Source organism: Poecilia latipinna, unplaced genomic scaffold, assembly GCF_001443285.1.
Source record: "Poecilia latipinna isolate Pla-1442-1.1 unplaced genomic scaffold, P_latipinna-1.0 Scaffold102, whole genome shotgun sequence".
In the NCBI taxonomy this organism is placed as follows: domain Eukaryota; kingdom Metazoa; phylum Chordata; class Actinopteri; order Cyprinodontiformes; family Poeciliidae; genus Poecilia; species Poecilia latipinna.
This window is the reverse complement of record NW_015112718.1, coordinates 258,110-273,661: the sequence shown is the minus strand read 5'-3', so window position 1 is coordinate 273,661 and position 15,552 is coordinate 258,110. Positions and strand designations below refer to the sequence as shown.

General features: G+C 39.1%; 1 protein-coding gene across 3 annotated transcripts; it reads right to left on the bottom strand.

Moving 5' to 3' along the window:
* Nucleotides 1-5,621: 5,621 nt before the first annotated feature.
* Nucleotides 5,622-10,309, bottom strand: caap1 (caspase activity and apoptosis inhibitor 1). Of its 3 annotated transcripts, none has more exons than XM_015027401.1 (6): nt 10,138-10,309; nt 8,400-8,591; nt 8,246-8,333; nt 8,117-8,165; nt 7,952-8,019; nt 5,622-7,873 (listed from the first exon to the last, which is right to left on the bottom strand). In XM_015027401.1, exons 1-6 carry the CDS (start codon nt 10,240-10,242, stop codon nt 7,416-7,418), a joined length of 960 nt encoding a protein of 319 aa, XP_014882887.1. In that variant the 5' UTR covers nt 10,243-10,309; the 3' UTR covers nt 5,622-7,415. The 3 variants fall into 3 exon arrangements, with proteins under 3 accessions (XP_014882887.1, XP_014882893.1, XP_014882898.1); XM_015027407.1 differs by having other exon boundaries at nt 5,622-7,870; XM_015027412.1 differs by having other exon boundaries at nt 8,246-8,330.
* Between the last annotated feature and the right edge of the window lie 5,243 nt (nt 10,310-15,552).

Below are 15,552 nucleotides of genomic sequence, written 5' to 3'. Positions count from 1 at the left end.
CAGAAACAGACACTTACACATCACTTTGGAAAAGCTTTCGGGGACGACTTTAGGTCTGTCATAAAAAAAAAAAAAAAAAAAAAAAAAAAAAAAAGCTACAAAAATAAAATCGCTGCAAATGTCTTTTGCTCCAAACTTCAAAAAGGGGATTTTCATTGCAAGGATATGTGGGACACTTTGGTGATTTTTTTTCTTTCTTTTTTTTAACTAAATTGCATCTTTAAAAAAAAAAAAAAAAAAAAAAGTAGGAACTTCTAGCTTTTTAGAAGAAAGATTTTTAAAGAACCAAGACATTCTAAAAACGATTACAGTGCTCGGGTGAAAACACACCACATGACGGAAATGAACGACTGACTCGTTTCACCAAGCAAAAATTAAAGATTTTAGTTCATCGCCTCAGCGTATGTGCCCTCTTATCACCTGAACAAAAAACCTCCATGGAGGTAGAGTGCGGCAAAGGCTGCCCCGCGTTCGGCTGTGGGGTCGGGGAGGGGAGCCAATTTTCCAGAGGCCTGCTCAGCTCCGATTAAGTCACATTTTTATTATGCCGTCTCTGCACCCATGTAATGAGTCTGGTCTGAGGGTGATAAAGCTTTGATGAAACTTGCAACATGGTTGTTATGACTTCTCAGATAGCTGTAATAAATAAACATGCCAGCAGTGAATGCTGAGTGTTAACTCTCGGAGAGAGGGTGGGCATCCTGCAAAAAAAAAAAAACAGAAGCAAACCTGCTCCAATCAGGTGTGTGCTTCAATAAAGTCAGCGGGTCTTCAAGCACAGTCATCATTCATATCCAAAGCACTGATTGCACTTTTATGACATATCATTACCTCTGTGACTAATGAGTCCCAGAGGAATAGGTTGAGGTGAGGCTATCGATACTCTGGCGCTCTATAATTGGTGGACCTTTGCCGTGAATACGCGATGACTAATGACGGATCTTTCGGTTTTCAGATGTTGATTTTGAAGTGACTCATCACTTCCTTGTGACCTTTAATTGCACAAAATAGTAGTCGATTCATCTTTGGAGGGAAAAACTCTGCGAAAGCTCAGTTGTGAGGCGTCGAGGAGTTCTTCATTCGCCTGCTGCTGATTAGTTTGGGTGGGACCAGATTAAACTGATTGGCAAAGGTTGATTACCGCTCAAATCACTTCAAACTTACCTTGATTAAGGCTTGAGAAATCATCAAGAGCGCTGAACTATTTAGCCTCTGAAAAACAAATAGTTTGCTTTCCAAGCCTTCTCTCAAACAGATGCGCGCACACACACACACACAAACAAATGTGTTTTGACAGTGTCATATTCGCTCATCCTCACAGTTGTGCTCTTATTTGCAATAGATATATACATCTAAATTAGTCTGAGTACTTGTAAGATTTTTTTTTAATAATTCAATAAAAACCGAGACTCATATATTATGTAGAGTTGCTACAAACAGAGAGATATCTTTCAGGAGTACTTTGCTGTTAAATCTGGTCTACAGCTAATTAAAAAAAGAAAACAAAATTTTATTTTTCCCCAATAGATTAAATATTACGCAAGACCAATAAAAACTGCTAAGTAAACACTGCACTACACTTATTAATTTTCAGTGGAGCAATGTTAGCAAGCAGCTACCAAACCCAAGTCATTGCTTAAGAAGACGAGTGCTGTGTCATACTAACAGAAAATTCAGTGGATAGACTGGTCACACATGTAAATATATATTTCCTTACACAAGCTTATGGGCCACACTATAGAAATTTTAAGTCATCAGTTGTCAATGCAGCTACCAAAAAAAATTGATAGGTGCTTATCAGGTACAACTGACAGCTGGTCAGTGTGAAGCAACTCCTTTTCTCACCCAAAAACTTGGGAATGAAACGACCAAGGTGTGAAATGGCCAGCCGCCTCGAGTCAGACATTGCGCTGGTGCTGTTTTTGTGAATGCTGTAAAAGTGAATAATGCTATTTCTCTTGTTCAAAATTGATAGAGACACCTAACACACTAGAAAGCGATAGTGAAAACTAAATTTAAATTCCATGTACTCATGGGAACCCTCCCCCCCCATTACTTAAGTTTAGTATGCTGACATTTCACCCTCTAATTTACACCATACAAGCATCCAGAATACCACACTACCCTATGCTCAAAATGTAAGGGAAGAATGAAGTTTTCAAGTCTGGTTTGCTACAGGAAGCTGACAGATGTCGGGCCTATACTCATGATCAGGAGCTGTGGGTAGTCATAAAAAGATACCCATACAAAATAACATAAATAGCTCCAGTATTCAAGAGAGAGCCCTCTTGTTTGAAAAACAGAAAAGATGCAACTGATGCCAAAGTCAATGAACACAAAACCCTAAAGGAAGGATTCAGTTTTTTCACAAAAATTTGATCTAGAATACAGAGGCCTGAAATCGAGTCGATTTTGACACTTCCTGTCTAAATTACAGATTTCCCCAGGAGAGCAATACACTGCGTTATAGTTAAGACACACATCAGGACAGTCATCCTAAGGTAAGTAACTTGATGCATGTCCTGATGGACAGAAACTCATAAAGCAATACAGTCCTCTCCTGACATTCCCTTTGACAATTACTTACCTAATACAATCGCTTGCCAACTGGTAGCGGGAAGCAATTTGACAGTTTTATCACAGTACGGACAAAAGTAATTTACTTGGCAAAGTCCTCTTTGTGCTGCTACAGGAAATAAATCATCCAAATAAAACACTAGATAACATAAAGATGGCACCCAGCTGGGATTTGACAGTTCATAGTCCTCCAGCGCCAGCAGAAATGGAGGTTTCTTTACTTCTTCACTGAAACATGACATCACTGAGTTTAATGTCAGAGACTAACCCTCATACTACCAGAGTTGTCAAATAAGTCGAACTGTATACTGATAACCACTGTGCCACATTAACATGCATAAATTGGTTATATTATGAGTGGACAATGGCTAACTAGAGTCCAAGAAGGGGTCCACCATTTGAAGTGTTGTGGCCTATTTTTAAAGAGACTGACCTGCCAATTCCAAAAACGTTGTTAAAATATAACAACTTAGCAGCCAAAGCTGCTAAGTTTGCAACAGAGGGGTGACTACTGTTAACTGTGCGCCAACAGACATGACTTGGTGGATTGGGTAGGAAGTCAGCTAGCTCTCTTTTACAGCACAGCAAAAAGGGGACAGTGGCTGATTTTCAAAACTTTGAGGCGATAGATAAGATTGGCTTAAAAAAGTCCCTCAAAATTAAGGAAATTGAGGCCAACTATTTTGCTGTATTGTCGACTGAAATGACTGAAGTCCTTCATCAAGTAGGTCTGCAGGAACTGGCGATTTCATGCCATGGGTTGGAGTAGGACGCATCAAAAAGTTGCAATAGCTCTCGAGTACCAGCGTTGGAAACCCATGTTCTAGATGTAGACCTTGCAAAAGCTGGTGTGGACTCTCAGTCATCCAGGACACAACAGTTCTAAGTAGAAGTCAATCCGACCTTTAGTGTTTTGAGTCCATGAAAACCATAACTGACCTCTCATTAGCGGGAGCGAGTTAGCTTAACCAAAATAGGCTGCCAAACAGCAAAACGGGTACTTTCTTATTATTTGACAAATTAAAACATTGAGCCACAAAAGACCATCAAAAGTATTAAGTGTATACTGTGTGTGTGTGCGTATTTAAGCTCACCTGTAACACAAAACAGAGCAGTGGCACTCCACATCACGTTGCTGAACGACCTTCTTCACAGCTAACAAGCTAATGCTATTGTAAAATGCTAACAGATTCCGCATATCAGTCTCACAGCAAAGTCCTCACAACTGCCATATATTGGGAAAAATAAATATTAATCAATGCTTGTATAAAACAAATCGTGATTTACTTACCGGTAATCCAATTTTTTAAAAAGGAAAAAAAAAAAAAACTGTTGGAAGTACACACTTCTGCAGTGCTTTAGATGCGTTTCTAAAACTTGAGACATTTATTCATACTACCAGTAATAACTACAAAATTGTAGAGAAAAGATCTGTTGGTGCAGTCATTTGATATCAGAAGCTTGCTGCATTTGGTTTAAATATATTGTTTCATTTGATTGTATTGGTTTGACTGTGGAAGGTCGTCCATCCTCACTGCTCTAACTGGCAGAAATTCAGAGGTATTTATGCACCATTTGAATGCACTCCGAAATTGTGAGGAACCGTTTTGGTGGTGGAGCTGTGACCCATGTAGAGAGAGCATGCCTGGAATCTGAAAGTCAGATGCAAGGGGAGTCACTGAAGAGGAGGAATTTGCTCCAAACGCCGATGCTACACTGGAGTGGAATATCAAATGCTCAAATCTATTTCAGGGGAATTTTAGAGTGTGACGAAAAGAAAGGAACGCTTCTCTGCCAAATTGTACCAAACTTGTAATCCACTTCATTTTTTTTTTTTTTTTTTCAAGGAGAGTTCTGCCAGGCTCTTTCCTCTACTGTTAACATAATGTTAGGAATGGAGAAGAGACGCATTGGATCAAACGTGTGAGAACTACAAATGGGAAGATCAGGATTCTTACATCTCTTGCAACACACCTACATCTATCTATTCATGAGATTCCGGAGAACGAGGCCTAAAAAGAATTAAAACAGCCAAAGGAATTGTCACTGAATGAAACATTTAATCAAAACAAAGTAAATTCAACATAAAACACGACTTCCAACTTGGCAAGAAATCCGTTTTGTTGGCAGCTTGAGGAAAATGAAATGCGTCCGATGAGTCATCACTTGTGGAAATCAATTCATTTAGTCATACAGAGGTGCTAAGTTATTTATTGCCTGTCAGACTCTGCTTTTAGTTCAATTTAATTTCCCACTGCAGAAGAAAACAGTGAATGCGCAGGAAGAAAAGTTAAGTCACTTGCTGATTTTTTTTTTTCTTCCACAAGAGCACAACACAAACATTTATCCTGGTTTATGCGGAAACAGTAGAGGCGTTAAAATTAATATATTTTCTGATTCGCAAACACTAGAGGTGGTTTTTAGACAGATGTATTATTGTATTGCTCACGGCATGGACCCAACTGTTTCAGCTGACTGTAAATGTAAGACAAGGTAAAAAATACGTGATATAAGCAGCTGCGCCGAAGCTCTGACACAACCTGGCCTTTAAAAATGCAACAAACCTCGAGATTATAAGATAGCAGCATTTGTTTCAGCTTGTCCTATCCTCAAAATATTTAAATTATGTCAAACATTTGTATATAATCACTAAAAAAAAAAAAAATGTACAGGATCTCTGAATTTTCCTGTTATGTGTCGAGACGGCAGATACTCCTGTCTGTGACTTCTGAACATGTGCTTTTCAAAACCCGCCAGGCTGCATAAACTGAAAAACATTCAACAGGAACAATGTGTCTTGTGCATTAACTCCCATCTTTGTTTCGCTTGACAAAGACCCCTATGCCAATTGTTCAGCTTTAATGTTGATCATCTCAAATACACATTAGCTAAACAAACCTAGCAGAGCCTCGAGTCCGTTTCATATTTCAGATTTGTGACATTAAACATTTGAATACGTGGAGAATACTGACCTTAACGACAGGGTAATTGAAAAAAATCCTCACCGTCAGAGGACCTTGGTCCGAATGCCAATTTGAATGAAAGGTGTCGTCAAAACAGATGAACTGTTCTTATTCTTTAAGTGTGACCTTCTTTTCACTTTGAAAAAGCTGCGGCTCGATATGTTAACATGGATCATAGGGTTCGTCTGAATTCAGAAAGTATCATCAACTATTTTTCAGCCTATAAGCTTGTTCTGAGGTGATGTTTTATTCATACCAACCAGATCGTAATTGGCCTTCTAATGGTGGTATAAGGACACCAGACGCAGATGTAACAAGCATCTCAACGTCTTTACCAAAGTAGACTTTTTTTCTTTCTCTCTCTTTTCTATCCTTGGGGAACGCTAAGACACCTTTGGATAAATACACAGAAAATGACACATTTAACCCTCCCACCCTCACCTCTACCATGAAATAAACCTTTTAAATGCAAATAGCTTGAAGAGGCAACTGGGTTCTTACTGCACATTTCATTGAGTGCTGTAGGGGCGGCGGCAGGGTGCAGAGATATTTCACTCGGAAAGTGTAGCCTCGCGCAAACACTGAACGATTGGTATTCAGAAAAAGCGACTCTTTGTCAAACTGACAGAAAACCTTTTGAATGAAAGGATGGCGTGAATTCAAACAACTTTAGAAATCAGAATTAGACTTAAAGAGGCAGAGTTTGTAATATACTCTGTGGTTTTAGTGTGAAAACGTTGACCTGGGTCTAAATACTCCAACAGACCGGACACGGCTTCGTTTCAAATAGCTGCTCCCAGTGATGTTCAGTTCTAATGCTGGCTAAAACGGGAGCCGCAGTATCACTGTAACACGAGCCACTAAAATCTATACAGTGGGAGTCCTGCACACATTACTGCGGTCAAGTCCCTGCACTGTTCGGGGACAGAGTGCTACTGCCATCTAGTGACCGTAAAGGGAAATGACCACTTGTCATCTTTAAAACCAACACTTTCCCAGGCTGAAATTTGTCAAATTCTAATTTTTTACACTTCTTTTCAAGCATAAATAAAAAAAATTAACTTTGAATTGACAAATGTAAGAAGGAAAACAGGGTAGAAAAAGGAGACGAAATAAAGAAAGAAGGAAAATAGTAAGATACAATGATTTATGAGGGAAGGAAAGAATGGAAAAAAGGAAGAACAGAGAGAAAGACGTTAGGGATTAATGGAAGAAGTCAAGTCTACTTTTTTTGTTTTTCGAGTAGGGAACAAGAAAGTGAGGCAGTGAGGAAGAAAGACAAAAAAGAAGAAAATGACGAGCGAAAGCAGGAATGCATGAAGGAAGAAAGAAAGGGAGCAAACAAGGATGGAAAAGGTAAAAGAAAGGAAGGTCTTGGAAGCAACAAGATAAATGGAAGAAAAGAAAATAAACAGGGTTGATGGCAGAGAAGAAGGGAGGAAAAATAAAGAAAGGCAGAAATGAAAAAAACACAAAAGGAAAGAAGAAATGGAGATGGAAAGGGAAATGAGATAAAAAGGAAAACAAAAATAAAAGGAAGTAGAGGCAGTAAAGAAAGAAGGAACGAATAAAGAAAATTACTAAAGAATGACATGGGGAAACAAAATCTGCCAACAGTATTTTCCCATGCTCCGTTTTCTTTTTCCTCAGAAATCCAGACTCAGAAAACCTGCGAATGAATTCCAGACTTTTCCAAGGCGCGTAGGAACCCTGATCCCATAACGCATTTATAACTATTATATGCATAAAAAAACAATATTTTGATGAAGACATTCCGTAAGGTCTTAAGATAGCTCAGATCATACGAGTTCAGTTCAAGTCAAATGTGAAAAGCTCTACATAGGAAGAATTAAATACAACTTTCAGCAAAACAGGCTAAATGTTTGTCATACAAAGTTTTTTCTTGTCTCCAGCTTTCATCAGAGCCTTTATGGCCCTCGCCCTCATCTCCAGCTCCAGCAGCTCCAGCTGCTGAATCGACGGCGAACAAACCGAAGCTCCGCCCTGAGCGGCCGCTTCGACGCCCGCGGGCTGCGACGTCCCGCTGCTCTCTTCCGCAGCTTCCTCTTTACTCGAAGTTGAAGAGAGAGCTAGGATTTCGCTGACGCTTTTGTCTATGTCAGTCTGAATGTCCTTTGTCTCTGGAGCAGCCGGCTTGGGGTTTGCGGAGGCCTCGTCAGATCGCTCGCCACCGTCGCCGGCGTTTTCCAGTTTCGCGACCACCTCGTCGGCTTTAACGGCCTGCTCCTCCTTCGGCCCCTCGATGTCGCTGTCGTAAGCGTCTGCGTTTATGCTCAGGACGTCGCTCTCCTCGCCAGAGCCACCTCCCTCTGCTCGAAGGAATTTTTAATTACAGTTTTTAGAACTGAATATTTGAGAGGCACCTTTCTCTGGCGATTTAAAATAGTTACCTTGTTTTGCGTCATCGGTTTTAGCGCTTTCTTTCAAGCAGGAAGTGGAGTCAACATTGTTATCCTGTCTGGAAAAAAAAATAAAATAGGATAGATATACAAGCAACTTGTAAAAAGTACTTTCATTTTGAAATTTCGCTCTAAATCAAATAAATGATTGCTCACTGGCTCTCCAAAGTCCCTCCATCACCATTGCCGGCTGTTATCTCTTCTCCTGGAGGAACGCTACAGATTTTGTTTTCCATCGCAAAGTGAATTTCTACCAATATCTGTCAAAACGGCTTTAAATCTTACCCGCTAAAATTTGAGTGAGATTTTTCTCCGAGATCGGTTCCAGCTGCTCCCAACAGAGCGTTTTGATTTCTTCTAAACTGCAGTCCTGTTGAAAACAAAAGTGTCTGAACACAGGATTCGGAGTTTTGAGAGTCTTCCGTACACGAAAAGCTACCTTGAGCTCATCGGGCAGCATCTTCCGGACCTTCTTCTCCCCCAGCACGTGGAAGCACTGCTGCAGCATCTCCCGCTTGTTGCTGACGTAAGCTTTGATTGGCTGGAAGGGCACGCTGAGGTCGAGGCCGCCTTCCTCGATGTCGCTGCCGACCCGGTCAAGCTCGGGGTCGGCGAGCTCATCTTTGGAGTCCTGCAACGAGGACAAGGCGACCCTTCAGCCAAACAGCTTTTTCCCCAAAGAAATCGGATTCATCGGATACATATTTTTCAAAAATAATTTTAAATGATTCTGTTATCATTTGAATAGGCAACCTGTGTATAACAGATGGAAAGTAGCTTCAGAAAATACTAGCTGAAATCAAACAAACAAACAAAAAAGTCAACACACGTTTCTAGACTGAAGCAACTTACAATCATGGCAGTCATACGTTTTGATTTTACCAAACCACTAGGCCACTGGGTGGCTGAAATATAGAGATAAAGTAGCATTCTGTACAGAAAGCCGACAAAGGAAGAAGGGACGGTGAACGTGTGAGAGCGGCGAGGAGCCGAAGGATTCACAGGCTGAAGGTGGAAGTGTGAGGACGCAGTGATTGCGAAAACACCAGCAAGCCACATGCTGGCAAACACGCAAAATGAGGAACAAAAAAAAGAGCATACGCTACTATTTGACCCTTAATAGATTATAAACATATGTAAATAAAAATGTATAACAGCAACAGCAAAAGATGCAGTTGAAACGAGAAGCTTGCAAACGGCGAATAAAAATGCACTCAAGTTAAATTAGACCAAACCTCTCTTATTTTAGGTAAGCTAAAATAATGATTTATTTATTTGCTAAATGAGTCAAGAAATTAGATGTGAACTTATATTTGTATGCTTTTATAAATATATCAATTGAAAATGGTCTCAAAATGCTATTATTACTATTTATCACAATAATTTATGGGACAATTTATCGGCCTGCAAAATTCATTGGGACCTGTCTTCGTGGAGTGGCAAGAAGACGTCCTGTTTAGAGTTTGCCACAGCAAACGTGTGAAAGAAGGTGCTCTGGTCAGATGAGAAGCAAATGTAACTTTCACAAGCAAAAGCTTGGCAGAAAACGAATTCTGCAAAACAGCCTAAAAGCACCATCCCCATACGTGTGGTGATGGCAGCTTCATGGGGTGGCATTGCTTTTATTCAGACTGGAGAGGGAAGCTGGTCAGAGTTTACTGGAAGGTGAAGGATGCTAAATCTGCATCAATCCTGAAAGAAAGCTGCTTTTAGAGGCTACAAAAGATTGGGGTGAAGGTTCACCATCCATCAAGGAAAACATCATTTAACATACAAGTCCAGAAATAAGTTGTGGTAAGAATAGAAAGAGTATCTTCAGAGATGCTCAACACTCAATCAAATTTAACTTCTTTTGTTGTTTCAAAACATAGTGGACAAAATGTCACTTTCTAGATGTCTGACGCTTTTTTTTTTTTTTTGCAAGACGGTACACGAAAATGGAAAACTGCTACACATTTAAGTAAACTTCAGCAAGAACGTGGAGAAAATCGTCTCTAAAAACAGAGAAGAGGTCTGCTCCATTCCATATGCACAGCGAAATTAACATACTTCTTTCCATATCATCCGGTCTCAGGTACCATCTCGTAATGTAACTGTAAGTCATTCACTGACGCACTGGAAGACTGCAGCTTGGACTGAACACCAGTTAGTTAAAGGAGCTAACCGGAACATTTTACCTCTAATTGTGACTCAGAGCTGCGGCGTTTGTTGCTGTTCTGTCGTTCTTCGGAGTGCGAGTGTTTCCTTTTCTTTTCCGAACCACTTGGTTTCTTTTTCAGCATATTTAAAGCAAACAAACAATCCAGATACTGTAACAGAAAAGCCCACTAGCTATGTTGTTTATGAATAACTCACGTCACAGAAGTAGAGTCTTCTTCTTCCTGGCAGTGAGAGTCGTAACTCTTTACCGCCACCCTCTGGTGAGGATCATTGACGAGTAAAAAAAACAGACAAGTTGAAAACAGAGGTGTTTAAAACTAGTTTTATTTACTCGTGTAAAAAAAAACTAAACTTATATATATATATATATATATATATATATATATATATATATATATATATATATATATATATAAACACTACATTTTATGTTTAATTGGGACTAATTGTTTATACATGAATCCCCACTGTCAAGTCTTGTCAATAAGCGTAAAAAAAGCTTTGTAGATATATATTTATTGCACCAGTAAAAAGTAGTTCTTTACAAACAACTTTGGTCATCAATTACGTGATCATTGTGGGATAAATTTAGTTTTTATCAAATTGTGCAATTTTCCCCTGCAGCAACGCAACATCCAGATTTGAAGCAGCTCTTGAGTCGGAGTGGCGCAAGGTAGAAGTTTGTTATATTCAATATTGACATACAAATGCATAAAGAGATGAAAAGGGAATTAGTGAAATCAGAAGAGGCCCTCCAGTAAGTGAGGATTACAAGACTCAGGAGTGTAAATAAACCATGGAGCACAGCGGAAAAACCTGCCCTAATTTCAAATTTAAGAATGTCTCTAGCCTAAGACATTCTAGTTTCACTGAAAATTTTCAGATCATCAAACGAATATCCATGCCAGTACAAAAATGCATTTTGTACTGACATTCATTTAGTTGGTACAAATTCTAATTCAAGTGAAATTTGATGATCTGAGAACGTCAAATGAAAGGTTGTGCCTTTTTATAGCTCTGCAACTTTAAAGAGGAAGCAGCATATGCAAGCTCCCATTTTAAATTATAAAAAGAGAGCTGGTTTTAGGTAAGAAGCAAGAATGAAAGAATTTGCCTCAGCAAATACCCTATTTAAGCATCATATATTTAATAGAGAATTGCACATTATTTTTGTAGCAGTCGGCTTTCAATCAGCGTTAGTATCTGAGTTACAGCTGTTTCTCAAAGTGGCAGGTGCCTTTTCTCTCACTCTCTTGCAGCTTACAGAAGAGCAAATAGGGAAAATTTGCATCCCATCAGATTTAAAACTCGCTTTCTACTCTAGCAACGGCTGATCAAAAATCCTCTTCCTCAATTTTACATGGTCTTACCGCCTCCTCAGACTCGCTCTTCTTTAGCATTTCATGAACTGCAGCATGTCAGATTTATAAGCGTAAAATAATTCAACTCTGTTCTCACTACTTATTCATACCTCTCGAGTCAAACTTCATAGAAAGCGTCTCATGGTGAAATGACTATGCTAACATTAATGTAAAGTGCATTGGATCCAAAAGGAAAACATAGTATTTAAATGGTAAATGTATGGACTTGAAATTTGTGCAACACCATGTAAAACATAAAACTAAGATGAGATTTCTCACAGACACTCTGTCCAATTTTGACATTACGTTATATCTAAAGGCATGTATCTCAGAAAATAAGAGTCTTAGGATTTTAACCCTAAGAACAGAAATATGACCTAATTGTGAAACAGAAGGGATTGGATACAGGATTTTAAAAATTATTTACAAAAATATCCCCTGAGCCTATCATTTGCAATTACAGCTTCAAGTGTTCTGGGGTATGTCTGCACATCTTTTGCAACTTAGGGACTAGAGTTTCTACACATATTTATTTATTCATTTTTATTGGAACCCCAATAATTGGTTGAAGAGTGTTTGCGAGTGTCATTTTTGCAAGTTGGGAGATGAAATCTAAATCAGTTTACTTGCGTAGAAGTGCAGGAAGAGCTAGAAAATGGTCAATAGAACATAACATAAAGTCGTTCTATTGACAAAAGCAAACGTAATTTTACACTATCTTCACTTAGGTATAAACAAAATTATTTTCTTTAAAGCTATCAATTCAGTCGGTTATAAATTTACTGTAAAATTTTAAAACTTACCATAGATGCCTCAAGAGTGACTAAAACTAAATAACGTTCTCCCTGGCCTTCCTCACGCAGATCCTCCAGACTAGTGGCAGCAGCAATTAGCAAACACCAGACTGAACTGAGCATCTGCTGGGCTTATCATACAAACTGCTTCTCGGTTCAATGCTCCTCAGAACATTGGTTAACAGCATAACGGAGGAACATTGTTGTGCTGATGTGCTGAAGATGGAGTGTCAGAAAGAGTAGGATCTTCCTAAAGAGACAGAGGCCCAATTTCAAGGCATCGAATTGCAAAATTGCATTTCTTTTAACTTATGTTTGGTACATACAGAATTTTTTATAAGGATTGAAGGTAACATAGTTACTTGATTGTGGCGTAAAATGTGCCTGCAAAATATATAAAGCAATGCACAGTTAATAGTTCATTTTGTACCAAAGTATGAGTGCAAAAGGTGCTGAATATAAATGCACACAGCTTTTCAGGCTTAATAGAATACAAATTAAATATACTTATCCTCCCACTCCCCAACTAAACACTATTATGTGTTGGTCTATGACATAAAATCCAATTAAAACAAATTTATGTTTTTGATTTTAGCGTAACAAACTATTAAAACCCTAACCCTAACCCTAAAATTATTTATTAAAGGGCCACCTCATTTAAGCTTTCTCCCAGAGCTTTTTTTCAAGCTTCTTTTTCTCATTATACCTAAGGTTTCTTTTTTTATTTTAAACTTAACTGAACTGAGGCGCAGATTTCGAGGTGGTGACGACACGAGCAAAGCTGTAAATCAGCCTAATTGGCACCCCCCGCCCCCCGCCTCGGCCTGAAATACAGCAGGAGCCAATGCTATGGCTGCCTGGGCGCCATGGTGACAGCTGTCTCCCCATAATGCAGGTTGTTATCCTGATGCCATCCGCCAAATTACGCCATGGATGCGGAGCGAGGTGTGCATCGATCACGGTCGTGCCTCAGCGAATTTTCTTTGCAACATCTGCTCCCATGTGTCTGGATATCACCTCATTAAAGGGGCAATAATGGAGCTGGCTCTGCGGACCAGGGCGGGTTGAGGTGGGCCTGGGAAAAGAGGCTGAGCTACATCCAAATCTGTGTGTCTGACTAAATCCTGATAAGTGCTGCCAAACCTATTCTCTCTGCAGTGCTGCTGTGACTGAAATCACACATTACCTACAGTTGCATTACATGGTGGGTCACATAAAACAGAGCAGTTTCTGTCTCTAATGTCGCATTACCGACTCTGCGGAGGACACGCAGTCGGTACAGCTCATCCCAGCAAAGTCGATTGAATAAAAAGTGGCAATTAAATGGAATTAAATAATAATTAAGTTCCATTTGATGCGAATGAAGAAAGATTTGATTTTTTTTATTTATTTTTTTTTTAGCATTGCTGTCAGAGCAGTCATACATCAACAAAAACTGGCGTCATGAGACGAGAAGTGAAGTTTTGAAAACTCAGAGTCCAGAACTTTGTGTCATTTCATTTATCTTACATAAAGGGTGTTGGGTTTTCTGAGGAGGGATGTGGACGAGACATGTCTTCACAATCTGACTGATTTGGAAACCCTCTGCAATTTTCACCAAACAAGACTAATGTATCAAGGTCACTGTTTCCCTCCCTGCAATAAGACACTGCAGAGGTGGGAAATTTTGAAATGATTCAATGTAGTGTCAGTTTTTTTTTTTTTTTTTTTTGCACCGCACAAACTTTCACTTCAGCTATAATACACGCTTGACAGCTGCAGTATCTCAGTCATTTTTCAAGGAGTCCTTTCCATTTTGAAGAGAAACGTTTTTTTATTCTGGAACACGTTTCAAAATCTATTCTCAAGTCATCTGTTTCTCAGCCAGCCCAACTCTTTCATTTGATACTTCCTCAATTCATCACCTCAGTTAGCTGCACGCCTCGCACGAAGCCATAAGTTGTGAACAGTAAACTTTCCAATCAACGCCTGCTCTCGACAAAGCAACGCTTACATTGATGGTGAAAGTAGCAAGTTCTCTTCCAGATGAGGAAGTCCAGCTGTGTTTGTGCCTCACACCTAAGATTCTGTTTTTTTTTTTGTTTTGTTTTGTTTTTTGTTTTTGGCTAACCAAACTCCACCCTTTACTTGCTATTTTGAACACCAGTGATTTATGAATTAAAATCAGAGCTTTTTACATGGGAACGTTTTAATGGCACAGGTTGTACCAAACTAGCTTTTTCTGAACCCTCACCTAAATTTCTGAAAGTTCCACTTCATCATCCTGGACATGCTTTTAGGAAAATCAGATTTTGTTGTTGACTCACAATTACTGATATTCACATATTCTAACACATCAGGGGTTTTCTTGACTATAATATCAAAAGTATTCAAGCAGATATGTAGAAAGAAACTAATTTCATTATTCATCTTCATCCTAGGAGGAAACGATTATTAGTCTTACTTCCTTCAAGGCGTCGGAAGTATCAGTAAGACAGCGGATAATTAGTGGTTTAATTTCTAATTTGCTTTCAATTCATAAGATCTCTTTTCTGATTGATATTAAACAAAAAATAGCGTTTACTAATGTCCTGTGTGCAGCTTTTGAGCAGAGGCCTTAAAAATGGGGCTTAAAAGTATTTAATGATGTTACTGATTCTCAAAGCACAGTTTTTTCATGTGATTTTTTTTTTTATATATAAAACCACACTCAGTAGTCTAGTACTTCTTTAATTGTATGACTGTTTATTTTAACACTCTGCACAGTGCATCCCTGAAAGAAAGAGTTGACAGCCACGGCTCATATTTCTTCATTTCACAAGTGAGTGTAATTCTTCCTCGAAACAAAGCTGTAAATACGAAGGCACTGAACAGACTTGGCTGAAGCACTTGTCGTCGTTCTGTGTGGGCCGGATTTATTTTCTTCCCCTGTAAGACAGCTTTAAGAACTTAAATGTGTTGAATCCAATAAAATAAACTTCTAATGCTCAGACATCTGCTCAGGCTGCAGAGGATGGTGTTTGAGAGGAGTCTCTGCGAATCCCAATATGAGCTTAGCCCTCCCAACAAGGCTGCCTCCGTCTCACAAAACAGGGAAGGACAATTTCTCACGACAGCAGGGTTTGCTGCAGCTGCATGTTTAAAACCGATCTCTCATATTTTGGCTTTTATCATCACAAGTTGAGTTTTTCTTTTACTAGTTTGCACGCTGCGTCACTTCATTAATGACGTGAGCGGTGTTCACTTCCACAATGTCACAACAGTTTTGTAAAGATAAATATGCCAACGTAAACATGGT